The sequence below is a fragment of the Peromyscus californicus genome, unplaced genomic scaffold, assembly GCF_007827085.1.
Source record: "Peromyscus californicus insignis strain IS unplaced genomic scaffold, ASM782708v3 Scaffold_7__1_contigs__length_154581171, whole genome shotgun sequence".
In the NCBI taxonomy this organism is placed as follows: Eukaryota; Metazoa; Chordata; class Mammalia; order Rodentia; family Cricetidae; genus Peromyscus; species Peromyscus californicus.
The window spans coordinates 13,826,382-13,838,912 of NW_026294595.1; the positions used below are offsets into that span (position 1 = coordinate 13,826,382).

The 12,531-nt window shown below is 51.8% G+C and overlaps 1 protein-coding gene and 1 long non-coding RNA gene across 2 annotated transcripts; one reads left to right on the forward strand and one right to left on the reverse strand.

The window, feature by feature from the left end:
• The first annotated feature begins 42 nt into the window (after positions 1-42).
• Inpp5e (inositol polyphosphate-5-phosphatase E) lies at positions 43-12,145 on the forward strand. Its single transcript, XM_052725092.1, has 10 exons — positions 43-1,520; positions 6,761-6,884; positions 7,329-7,426; positions 8,107-8,231; positions 8,637-8,756; positions 9,037-9,144; positions 9,585-9,746; positions 9,815-9,930; positions 10,498-10,634; positions 11,104-12,145. Exons 1-10 carry the CDS (start codon positions 694-696, stop codon positions 11,234-11,236), a joined length of 1,950 nt encoding a protein of 649 aa, XP_052581052.1. The 5' UTR covers positions 43-693; the 3' UTR covers positions 11,237-12,145.
• Positions 5,095-6,754, reverse strand: LOC128101750 (uncharacterized). The gene is made up of 2 exons (XR_008215176.1): positions 6,592-6,754; positions 5,095-6,482 (listed from the first exon to the last, which is right to left on the reverse strand). It is a non-coding gene; the product is annotated as an uncharacterized LOC128101750 (long non-coding RNA).
• Positions 12,146-12,531: the final 386 nt, after the last annotated feature.

Below are 12,531 nucleotides of genomic sequence, written 5' to 3' on the forward strand. Positions count from 1 at the left end.
GGTGTGGTCCTCCAGCCGCCAGGGGCCGCTGTGGGCGGCAGTATGATCTTGAGCCCGGCGGTTCGCCGGACAACCACAGAGCGGGGCCTGGGCCAGGGTGACCACTAGGCTGAGCTGTGGCGAACCCTGGGCGGGGGCCGGGGCACGGGGCAGCAGTCGTTGTTCCAGCCGCCACCGTGACTGGGCTAGCCCCGCCTCCCCCAGTGCCGGGCCTGGCTGGATCGGACCAGGCGCCGGACGGCGGGTCTGCGACCGAACGAAGGGCACAGGTGAGCCTAGGACGCCGAGCGCGCTGCCCTACTCTGCCACAGTCGGGTGGAGGGCTCTCCCAGGGTGTGGGACAGGCTTCTACAGCTCCGAGGAGGAAGTGCAGCCCCGACCTCCTGGTGCCTGTACCTACGAGGTCGCTTTAAGACCAGCAAGCTGGCTTCAGGGAGCTAAGAGAGACTCAGAGAGATTTTCCGGATTTCCTCAAGCATCTATGAGAACTCAGGACTCCAGCCATGCAGCCACAGACCCTGCTCCAAAAGGACCGCCCCGTGCCACAAAGGGAGCCACCCGATTTTTCTTGGCATCCAGCTGGTGACCTCTGACGTGCATCCTTGACAACAGGAGTTGCTTGTTAACCTCCCAGAGGATCCCTTTCCTTAGGAGGGCCAGACTGAGTGGGTGAGGGCTGGCCAGGTCCGGACTATGCCGTCCAAGTCAGCTTGTCTGCGTCACACGGAGGTACCTGGGCAGCTGGAGGGCAGAATGCTCCAGGGACAGCTTCCAAACACAGACAAGAACCTCACCCCAACACCTGGCTCCCTATCAGCCACTGACCCTCAGGGTTCAGAGACAAACCCCATGCCTCCTTTCAGCATTCCAGCAAAACCAAGCAACCAAAATCCACAAGCTAAGGCAAACCCCATCACCCCAGAGCTACCTATGAGACCCAAGTTGGAGCGAACCCTGTCCCTGGATGACAAGGGCTGGAGAAGAAGGCGTTTCCAAGATAGTCAGGATGATCTGACAGTCCAGAATGGGGCCAGTCCCTGCATGGGCTCCATGCAGGACTCTGTTGCCCAGTCTCCTGCCTGCAGTCGGCCCCTACCCTGCCTCAGCACATCCTTGCAGGAGATTCCTAAGCCCCGAAGGGCCACAGGCAGTGAGGGAGGAGGGAGCCCATCCTTGTGGAGTGACTGTCTCCCTGGAATGATCAGCACCTCCTTGGACCTCCTGCACAGAGAGGCCACCCCAGGTGGGGGCTCCCCCAGGTTGGCAAGTTTGCATGCCGCACACACACCACCAGCCATGGACCTCAACATAGCCTCCAGCTCCCTGAGAACAGCAAACAAGGTTGACCCTGAGCATGCCGACTACAAGCTCCGCATGCAGACCAGGCTGGTCAGGGCTCACAGCAGCCTTGGCTCTAGCAGGCCCCGGAGCCCCTTGGCTGGTGACGATCACTCCATTCACTCAGCCAGATCTTCTTTCAGCCTTCTGGCCCCCATCCGCACCAAGGACATCAGAAGCAGGTAGGATTCTTGGAGGGAGTGTCTAGGAGCTCTGGAGCTGTCATCCAGAGGCCTCTGTCTAATCAGGCCAAGGGCAAACTGAGCCAGGCATGGTGGCCCATGATTGTAATCCCAGCACTTGAAAGATCGAAGTAGGATAATCACGAGTTCAAAGTCAGCCCCAGCCTGAGCCACCACCATCTATATATGTATATAAATGAAGAAGACAAGCTGCACAGGGCCATGTGAATAGATTCCAGTAGAGCATGCCTAAGACTTGGAAAATAAGATGAGACTCCCATCCTCTCTCAGACATTATTCCTTTCTCCTTCTGTGTATCATTCCAGAACCTTTCCTCTGTGGCTCAATGTCGTCCACAGGCACTGCGAGTCTGTCAAATAGATCACTCCTTCTATAGGCAGATGAGAGCACACCCCTCGTGCTATCCTTGCCCCTGTAGCTTGTACTTCCATGCATCTACTGCGAAGCCTTCTCAGTGTCTGAACTGGTCCCTTTGTTTTTTCTGTGTGGAGGGTCACAGGTTTCTTTAGCTGTACTATTATTTAACCACTGCCCATGAGAGCACTCAGGGGCTTCTTAGTGATGCCCGAAGGAGGGTTGAGTGCTGTTCCATCACACTTTGGGCCACAGGTCAGCATTTTACCAGGACATTTAGACACCAGTTAACCTACTGGACCAAGTGACATCCCAGGAGCCACTTACAGGGACAAACGACAGGCTTGACTAGTTTACCTTACGCTCTTGGGAGAGCATCCACACTGTCTAGAGCCACAAAGTCTGGAGTGGAGACTTGCTAATGTCCACTGAGGCCTCTCACCTGCCACACAACATCTCAAGAATGTACAGGTCCTCTGCTTCTTGTGCTTGGCTTTTCTGGCTCCAGTAATTAACTTGTATCATCTTACACCGAAAAGAGCCTGGGTGCATCCCAAGATGAGCCGTTTCTGCCTATGACTTCCCAGTGCTGGCTCCCCTCTCCTGAGTCCACAAGCCACATCCACCACTGGGGGCACAGGACCAGAGCATGGCCTATCCAAATCTGGAGCCTCCTTTCCCAAGCTGGTCCCCTTCTGGGGTCTTGTTCTTGGCCCGTAAGGTGCATCCTGCCTATATTTCTCCCACAACCATGTTTCGAGTCTAGGGTAGGTGGGGAAGTGAGAGCAGGGAGAATCTAGAGATGGCTCCTGCAGTTGTTTCTATGAGATGCCTGAACAAGTGACAGTGGGTTAGAAGGTTTCATACAAGAGACCTTGAGGCAGAAATCTGGAATGAAGTGTCATCAGTGCTGCTTCAATCTAGAGGGCCAAAAGAACTTTCCTTTCCTCTGAGAGTGTATGTAGTTTCTGCCTGTATCTCCAGGTGGTCACTTCTAAGTTCCCCAGTCAGTGACTCCAGCCATGCTACAGGGCCCTCTTCTGGAGATGCTTCTGTATTTATAGCTACACAGAGTGCAGAAGAAAGCTGCATTCTGGGGGTGGAGGGGGCGCCATTCAGTCCCCTTTAGTTGCTGAAGGTAGGCTTACTCTCAGCATCAGTAGGCAGCCCTGCAGGTATGGCCCTCTATGCCACACCTCTTCACCAAGCCTGGCTCCTCCTCCACAGGCCCTGGTGTCCTTCTAGCACCTCTAGTTTCAGTAGTAGGCCAGCAATCCTTTTAAATATTTAAAATATTTTTATTATTTTTAATTAGGTGTAGGGTATGTGTCTACATGTGGGTACAGGTACCTGCAGAGATCAAAAGTGTTAGATTCCCTGGAGCTAGAGTTATAGGCAATTGTGAGCTGTCTGATGTGGGTGCTGGGTACCAAACTTGGATCCTCTGAAAAAGCAGCAAGCACTCTTAACCACTGAGCCATCTCTCCAGTCCCACAGGGGTCTTTTTTAAAAAGTACCATTTCTACCACATTCAAAGCATTATTATTTGCAATCCATAGGAAGTGAAAATAAGTCTGAGTAATATCCATGGGTCCCTGTTGAATCACTGGGAAGTGATGGAGGAGGGGCTGTAGCAGGCTTCTTGGACCACCAGCCCCCAAATCATGACACACTTATTATTAATTATGAAAGCTTGGCATTAGCTTAGGCTTGTTTCTAACTAGCTCTTATAACTTAAATTAACCTATTTCTATATCTGTGTGCTGCCATGTGGCTCATGGCTTTTACCTCTCCTCCTGCATGTCCTGCTTCCTCTCCATCTCCTCTGTCATCTCTCCCTTGCATAGATTCATCTCTTCTTTCTCTCTGCCCAGAAGTCCCACCTAACCTCTTCCTGCCTAGCTATTGGCCATTCAGCTCTTTATTAAACCAATCAGAAGGTGCCTTGGCAAAGACACATCTTCACAGTGTACAAAAAAGATTATTCCACAACAAACAAGGGACTTCGTCCAGTTCTGCCTCACACCTTACCACTCCAGTTTGTGGGAGTTGGTTCTTTCCTACCATGTGGGTCCTGAGAATCAAACTTATACCATCAGGTTGGCGGCAAGCACCTTTACCTACCAAGTCATCTCACCAGCCTAACCTGCCACTTTGTGTGTGTGTGTGTGTGTGTGTGTGTGTGTGTGTGTGTGTGTGTGTCTGTGTGTGAGACAAGGTCTCACTATATAGACCACGCTGACCTTGAACTCATAAATATCTACCTCCTGGGATTAAAGGCTTCAATGCCACTTTTCCCCAGAAGATCTGGGGTACCCTCCCCTAAGTGGGTTGGGAAGAAACTGTGCTCCTAAGGCTGGGGACAACAATGAGCTCCTATCCTGCTGCTGTCCAGTCATGTTCTGTAGCCACCTGGACAAACTGTGTGGCTCTCTAGTTTGGAAGAAGCAGAGTCAGCTTGTTCAGAAGGGCATGGGGCTTAGGCGCTAGTGACTGAAAGACTAGTCCGTGTCTACCCTTTGCTCAGTGGTCCTTCCCTAATGCTATATGACTTGGGAATTTGCTCCACCCCAGCTGGTGTTTGGACCCAGCTAGCACATTAGTGACTTTGACTCATCAGCTTAGAGGTGAGATCAAGAAGGTCCCTCACTATGACAGCCCAGTCTCCATCCTGAAAGTGTACAGAACTGTACCATTATGATGTTCTGTCCAGTGGGGTTCAGGAGCATGGGTTCTAGCTTTAGTTGGCCATTGTTCTTAGGGACTTGGTTATAATTTGATCTTCAGAGGAATATGGATTTGTTCATGTATTCTTTATTTTTTATTTTTTTTAAGATTTTTTTTTTTTTTTTTTTTTGGTTTTTCGAGACAGGGTTTCTCTGTGTAGCTTTGCGCCTCTCCTGGAACTCACTTGGTAGCCCAGACTGGCCTCGAACTCACAGAGATCCGCCTGGCTCTGCCTCCTGAGTGCTGGGATTAAAGGCGTGCGCCACCACCGCCCGGCCAAAATTATTTTTTTTTTAAGATTATTATGTATACAGTGTTCTGCCTGCATGTTCATGCCTACAGGCCAAAGAGGGTGCCAGATCTCACTACAGGTGGTTGTGAGCCGCCATGTGGTTACTGGGAATTGAACTCAGGACCTCTGGAAGAACAGCCTCTTAACCTCTGAGCCATCTCCCTAGCCTTTGTTCATGTATTCTTTCTTTTTTTTTTTTTTTGGTTTTTTTTTGAGACAGGGTTTCTCTGTGTAACTTTGCGCCTTTCCTGGAACTCACTTGGTAGCCCAGGCTGGCCTCGAACTCACAGAGATCCACCTGGCTCTGCCTCCCAAATGCTGGGATTAAAGGCGTGTGCCACCATTGCCCGGCTGTTCATGTATTCTTAACAAGTTTGGCAAAGCAGGCTAAGCATTGTAGAGCATACCTTCACTCAGCTACTGGGAGACAGAAGCAGGAAGATCTCCAGTTGTCTCAAAACAAAATAAACAAACAAATTAAAAATGGCCCAGGATGTAGCTCAGTGGTAGAGGGCTTGCTTAGCATGAAGCCCTGGGTTCCATCTCTAGCATTGCCAAACATAGGGGTGGGGGGTGGTTAGAGAGATGGCTCAGCAGTTGAGAGCACTAGCTGTTCTTGCAGAGGACCTGGGTTTGGTTCCCAGCACCCACATGGTGGCTCACAATCACAACTCCAGTTCTAGGGGGTCTGAGGCTACCTTCTGACTTCCAAGAACACCAGGCATGCACGTGGTGCACATACACACATGCAGGCAAAACACTCATACAAATAAAATAATTTGGGGGGAGGGGTTGTTTTTGTTTGTTTGATTGGTTTGGTTTTTTGAGACAGGGTTTCTCTGTGTAACAGCCCAGGCTATCCTGAAACTTACTTTGTAGACTAGACTGGCCTCGAAACTCACAGAAATCCACCTGCCTCTGCCTTGTGAGTGCTGGGACTAAAGGCATGTGCCACTACTGCCCAGCAGAACTTCATTTCTTAAAGGTCTGGAGAATAATGCAAACAAATCTAATATTTCTCAGTGTATGAAAAATCATGTAAAATTCAGATTTTTTTAATGATTTATTTATTTATATTTCATGTGTATTAGTGTTTTGCCTGAGTGTTGTCTGTGTGAGGATGTTAAACCCCCTGGAACTAGAGTTATAGACAGTTGTGAGCTGCCATGGGGGTGCTGAGAATTGAACCCAGGTCCTCAGGAAGAGCAGCCTGTGCCCTTAACTGTCTGTCTCTATCCACGGACTTAGCCTGTCCATCTCTCCAACCCTTAGATTCAGATTTCATGACCCTTATAAACACATCTTTCAGAGCACACAACCACACCCATTTCTCTCCAAGCCCGTTTCTCTGTAAGGGCTTTCGCACTTCTGTGCTTTGGTGATGGAGCTGAGTGACAGGACAGGGACCCCGGCACCTACAGGACTGTGTATGTCCTCTATCTCTGTACAGGATGGTTGGGCAGGCCCTGTAGCACATGGTGCACACATGTCCTGCACAGATCAAGAGATTCATCACACTGTTAGAACTGTATCTCAGCTTGACAGGTATGGCTTCATTCCACTGAAATCTGGAGAGAGATTGAAACCAGAGGGAGATGAGTGCCATGCTGGGTTATCATGAAAGTGGTGCTGCACTCCAGCTGAAGAAATTCCCAACTCCAGGGGTGACACTGATACCTGGTATGGTCAGTGTTGCTCTCCGGGCTCACATAGCTTGTAGGCCCTGTGGCGTGTAGGACTGATTCCTTCGGATAGAGTGGCTCCAAAGGCACCTGTCCTGAGTGAAGGAACTTCTGGGTTGCTTTGGTGTCACTGAGGCTGGCTGCTCACTTGTTTCTTTTTGCAGGAGCTATCTGGAGGGAAGTCTTATGGCCAGTGGGGCCCTGCTAGGAGCAGATGAGCTGGCCAGGTACTTCCCAGACCGGAACATGGCTCTCTTTGTGGCTACCTGGAACATGCAGGGCCAGAAGGTGAGAGGGGTCACAGTGAGGTAAGGCAGAGGCAGCTAGACTCCATGTCCTTGGGAAACCTATCCCAAAAGGCCCCAGCACAGTCCACTGGTCACAACACAGGCATAAAGATAGGCAAGTAGGCTACCTCCATCTCTGTGAGTCCTCATGAGGGACCAGGGTTGGGCATGCACCTGGGAGGATAGTCAAACCTGGCAGCATGCAGCAGAATCTAAGGTACCTGGTAAAGAAGGGCCCCAGGCTGGGAGGTGGCAAGGGAACAAAGTATCTGACATGTCAAGGTTCCCTGGGAGACCAAATCCACAGCTATGCACAACTTCTCTTTGAAAAGAGGCTATCCTGTGACCACCTCCAGATGACTGTGCAGGGCCTTGCTCTTCAGCTTCTGCCCCCAGACCTGAGGGAGCCTAGTGGCCTTGACTATTTTGTGGCTCTTCACTGCAGGAGCTCCCAGCGAGCCTGGATGAGTTTCTGCTCCCCACTGAGGCCGACTATACTCAGGACTTGTATGTCATTGGAGTTCAGGAGGGCTGCTCTGACAGGTGAGGCACCACACAGCCTCCACCATTGGAGCCTCTAGTGTCCTGTGTGGACAGTTCACGGAGACAAGACTATAAGCCGGAGGGGTGGGACCTGAGGCCTCGTACGGACCGGAAACAGTGTGGGCTAGATGCCCCACTGAGATGAGCACAACTAAAATCAGTAGTGTTTCAGGCTGGGTCTGCAGTTGGCCAAGGACACACAGCAGCAAAGATGCCTGGTTCATCCAGAGGCTCTGGGCTGCTGCAGTTTGGCCATCTATCCTGTGGCATCCAGACTGGTTTCCCTGGGAAGTAGTCCCACAGCTATGTACTCCTCACTGCAGCTCATGGGGTTCCTTGGCCTGTATGCTCTGGGAAAGGGAGCCTGTCCTCAGAGTCCCCAAGGAGTGATGGGGCCCACCCCTGCCAGCCCACAGATCTCTGACAACTCACGTGGCTCGTAGGTGGGATTGGAAGTCTGCACATACCATCAGATCAAGGTCTTGGGGCTGCAGCCAACCTAGAGGGTCCCACAGTGCACAAAGTTGCCATTAGCCTGTCATTTTTATCAGTACAAGATGAGGCCCAGTTGTGGGGTCCCCTAGAAATGCTTCCAGGGGCTTTCTGGGCAGCAGATGCGGGGAGGTGGCCACCTTTCCTATAAAGACCATGCCCTCATAAAACCTGCCTCCTTCCCACAGGCGGGAGTGGGAAACACGCCTGCAGGAGACACTGGGCCCTCAGTATGTGCTGCTGTCATCAGCAGCGCACGGGGTCCTGTATATGTCCCTGTTTATCCGCAGGGACCTCATCTGGTTCTGCTCAGGTAGGTACCACTTGGGGCTTCTCCCCACCACTCCTCCCTCTTCCCCTATGTGTGCGTGTACCACGTGTACCACAGAGCACATGTGGAGGTCGGAGGACCACCTGCAAGAGTGAGTTCTCCTTCCACCATGAGTTCTAGGGTTCCAGGAGTGACATCTTGCTGGCACTTGCCATTGCTTCTGTATCTACTGCTCTCAGGGCTGTAGGTACCTCCACATGCAGGCTCTAATAACATGTGGACCCTGTCTACATATAGGACCCCTCAAAGCAAACTGCAACCTCTCAGGCAAATGTGCACTCCGTGCCTGGGATCCAGCCTTCGAGGTTCCCATGTCTGAAAATACACGTAAGCACACCTACCGTAGCTGTGTCTGTGAAGGCCCTGAACCCTGTCCTTGCCCTGCAGAGGTCGAGTACTCCACAGTAACTACACGCATCGTGTCTCAGATCAAGACCAAGGGGGCCCTGGGCGTCAGCTTCACCTTTTTCGGCACCTCCTTCCTCTTCATCACATCTCACTTCACCTGTAAGTGTTTCCAAGCCAGTCATACAGTCCTGACACTGGCTTGTGAGCAGCTTCCTTTCCTCACAGGCCTCTGTCCAGGTAGGGTGCCAGTTACTCTGGGCTAGTAATGGGGAGCTCTGCCTGACATGCAAAACATTCACTTCTATCAGCCATAGTCGTCTGAGGCTGATAGAGCCCCACAGCAGGAAACTGGGCAGTAGTGGGGGACAGTCAGGGTGGGGGCAGTTTTTGGGGCAGGCTCTTCACAGAAGCTCAAGTGTCTACTCTGTTTGTCTCATAGCTGGAGATGGGAAGGTAGCCGAACGGCTGCTGGACTACAGCAGAACCATCCAAGCCCTAGCCCTGCCCCGGAACGTGCCCGACACAAACCCCTACCGCTCCAGTGCAGGTGAGGGTTGCAGCTCCACAAGGCACTCCAGCACAGGACTGTTTCTGTCCCTTGTCCCCTGGCCGCTTAGCAGAAGCCATTTGGGAATCAACAAGTCCTCACTACTGAAATAGCCACTGGGTTTGCAGCTCCACACTTCCTCACTGCGGACCATTTCCTGGCCCTCGCTGAGTTGTGAGAAGCTGATAGGATATGGCTAGCCTGCTGTGTGCATCAGGGCTGTCCTCTGCACCTGGACCACACAGCTGCCTTCCCAATCCTCTGCAGCTAGTGACCTTGGCTGTTCCCATCACTAGTCTCTTCCTGGAGAGCTGCTGTGATTCTTGGGGAAGGGGATCCAGACAAAGGAGGACCTATCACTTGGCCTAGAGCCCACCCACTTGTTAGATCAAGCAGGTGAGGGGAGGCCAGCACCAATGTCTTCTCCCACATGTGCCCAGGGGATGTCACTACCCGGTTTGATGAGGTGTTCTGGTTTGGGGATTTCAACTTCCGCCTGAGTGGTGGACGAGTGGCTGTGGAGGCCTTCCTGAAGCAAGACACAGAAGTGGATGTGCTGGCACTCCTGCAACATGACCAGCTCACCCGGGAGATGAAGAAAGGTGAGTGGCCTGGGGAGCAGCACCTTAGGTGTGGTTCAGGACCCTCCCTGAACTCTCCTGTGTTGCAGGGTCCATCTTCAAGGGCTTCGAGGAGGCGGAAATCCACTTTCTCCCATCCTACAAGTTTGACATTGGGAAGGACACCTATGACAGCACCTCTAAGCAGAGGACACCTTCCTACACAGTGAGTATGTAACCTTTGCCTGGCCTCAGGACTCCTGCCAACCATAGCTCACGTCAAACGGTGTGGGACTGGCACTCAGCAGCCAGCAGCCAGCCAGTTAAAACTCAGCTCCAGGCCTGAGGCCAGTGACTGCATGCTCACATTTTATTGGGGGTGGAGGATAGTCTCTGTATTACAGGGCTAAGCTAAGCCATCCATCCCTCAAAAGCAGGCCATAGTTGGATTCACACCTGAGTTCATCTGCCTAGTCCTAGGAGAGGACAGGCAGGAGACACACGCATTCTTGCCTGGCTTTTTCACCAGCCCTGGGCTCTCTCTGGTACGGGATAGCACCTGGTGGGACCATGGGACATCCACGAGGCAAGGCAGCTCCTCACTGCTCTCAGAGGGCTAGAAGGGAACAGATGCTATCCACATAGGTCTTTAGATTCCTAACAGTAAGAGATCAAGAGTGAGGAGGGCTCCCTAACCGAAACGCAGCTAGGCCAGGGCTGCAGGCCACACCTTGCTGTAGAGCTACCTGCAACGGAATGAGTCTCTGCTCCTGCCTCACCATCTCTTCTGAAGGACAGAGTCTTATACAAAAGCCGCCACAAGGGTGACATCTGTCCCATGAAGTATTCCTCTTGCCCTGGGATCAAGACTTCAGACCATCGTCCTGTGTATGGCCTGTTCCGGGTGAAAGTGAGGCCAGGGAGAGACAAGTAAGTCTGTGTTCACCCCTCAGAGCTGGCTGGGCTTCGGGGCTCTTGCCAATTTTGGATGAGATGACTTTTCTGGGAGGGGTGGCAGGCTTAGGTGTGGAGGAGCATGATATTGTTTCATGCTATAACACATCAGGCAGGCAGGTTTAATATGAAGTCACTTTCATCTGAGCCTAGGTCCTAGTAGTTCTCAGGGTTTCCCTGTAATGTGCAGGTTGCTAACCTTTGGGGTTACACGAAGCAGCTGTTTGTTCTGTGACCTCAGGTTCTCCGGGGTTGAGCAAGCTCCTCTGGAGCAGTATTAACTTCACCTTTTTGGCACTTCCACACCCAGGGTTGTGGCTGAGGCTAGGGCAGCCTAGATGTGTGAACCATAACTGTTGGACCGTGGCCCATTCTATATGGGGCTCAGCAGGTGTGCAGCTGGTGAAGTTGAAGCCAGTTCTTCTAACAGGTCTTTCTTCCACAGCATCCCATTAGCCGCTGGCAAGTTTGACCGAGAGCTATACTTGATAGGAATTAAAAGACGGATTTCAAAAGAACTTCAAAAACAGCAAACAATGAAGAACCAGAGCTCCAGTGCTGTGTGCACTGTGTCTTGAAGTTACCAGACAAGTACTGGCTACTGCAGCTTGGGGGCCAAGGTCACTGGAAAGAGATTGGGCTTGTTCTTTGGTGCCTCTTGCCATGTTGGGGTCTAATAAACCATGGCTAGGGGCTCTCCTGCATTCAGTACAGACCCCAACCCTCAGGACAGCAGTGGGCTGTGGACAGGCCATGCTTATCTCGGGGCAGGCCTCAGTTATTTATGCCATGTTCCCACAGGCACATGGCAGGGATTTGTTCTGAGTGGGACATACAGACACCAAGCAGCAGCCTCACACAGAAGCTGTAGACAGTGAGGCTCACCCCGAGCAATCCCACACCCTCCCTACAGAGCAGTCCCAGCTTCCTGCCCTTGGCACTGTAGCTTTTTCACCCGTCCCTGTTCTCACGCCAGAGCCCAGGTTACAGAACTGTGTCCTAGCAGCCCTTTCCTCTTCCAGAGAGGGATCAGGCAACCTCTGCTAGCTTAGATTCGCAATGGCCCTAAAACCTGCCAAGGCCTAGAATTCAGAAGCCAAAGCTAGTCACTTCTGGAGTGTACCTAGCAGGCATTTTGGCAAGTTTTGGGGTTCTACATCCTGGCCCCTGGCTCCCAACCTCCAGTTGAATAGGGACCTCTCCTCTCCACAGCTCTATCAATTCATGGCTTTAGGAGCATCAGACCATTTGCTTTTGTGCTGCTAGCCCCAGAATGGCATTAGAGGTGATGTCACAGGGCAGCACCTTGCTGGGCTTCATTCCTTGAAGACGGCTTAGAACTCATCGTTGCTTTCAATCTCACCCCATCCCTGAGCGACATAGCCTTGAATGTACAGACACCTAGGGGCATGCATCCATTCTAGTCTTCTAAATAATTTATTTTTCCATATTTATATTTTTAAATAAATGCATATATTCAATCGTGAGCTCTCTCTGGCCAAAGACTGAACCTTGGAAGCAGCAGTCTGCGTGCATCCCAGGGTTTTAAAGGGCAATGGAAATCAAAAGCAATTTGTTTTTTTAAAGACAGTTTCTCTGTGTAGTCCTGGCTGTCCTGGATCTTGCTCTGTAGACCAGGCTTGCCTCAAACTCAACAGATCTGCCTGCCTTGGCCTCCCCAGTGCTGGGATTAAAGGCCTGTGCTGCCACCTCCTGGCAAAGGCAGCAAGTTTAGTCTCACCTGTCACTTGCTACTCAGCCCCATTCCAGGTCCTTCTGCTAGGTGTTGCCCCTGCTCACAGCCAGAAGTGGCAACAGCTGGAGAAAGTGACTACTTGGGGCTCCAGTGAACCATGGTAAAACAAGCTAACAA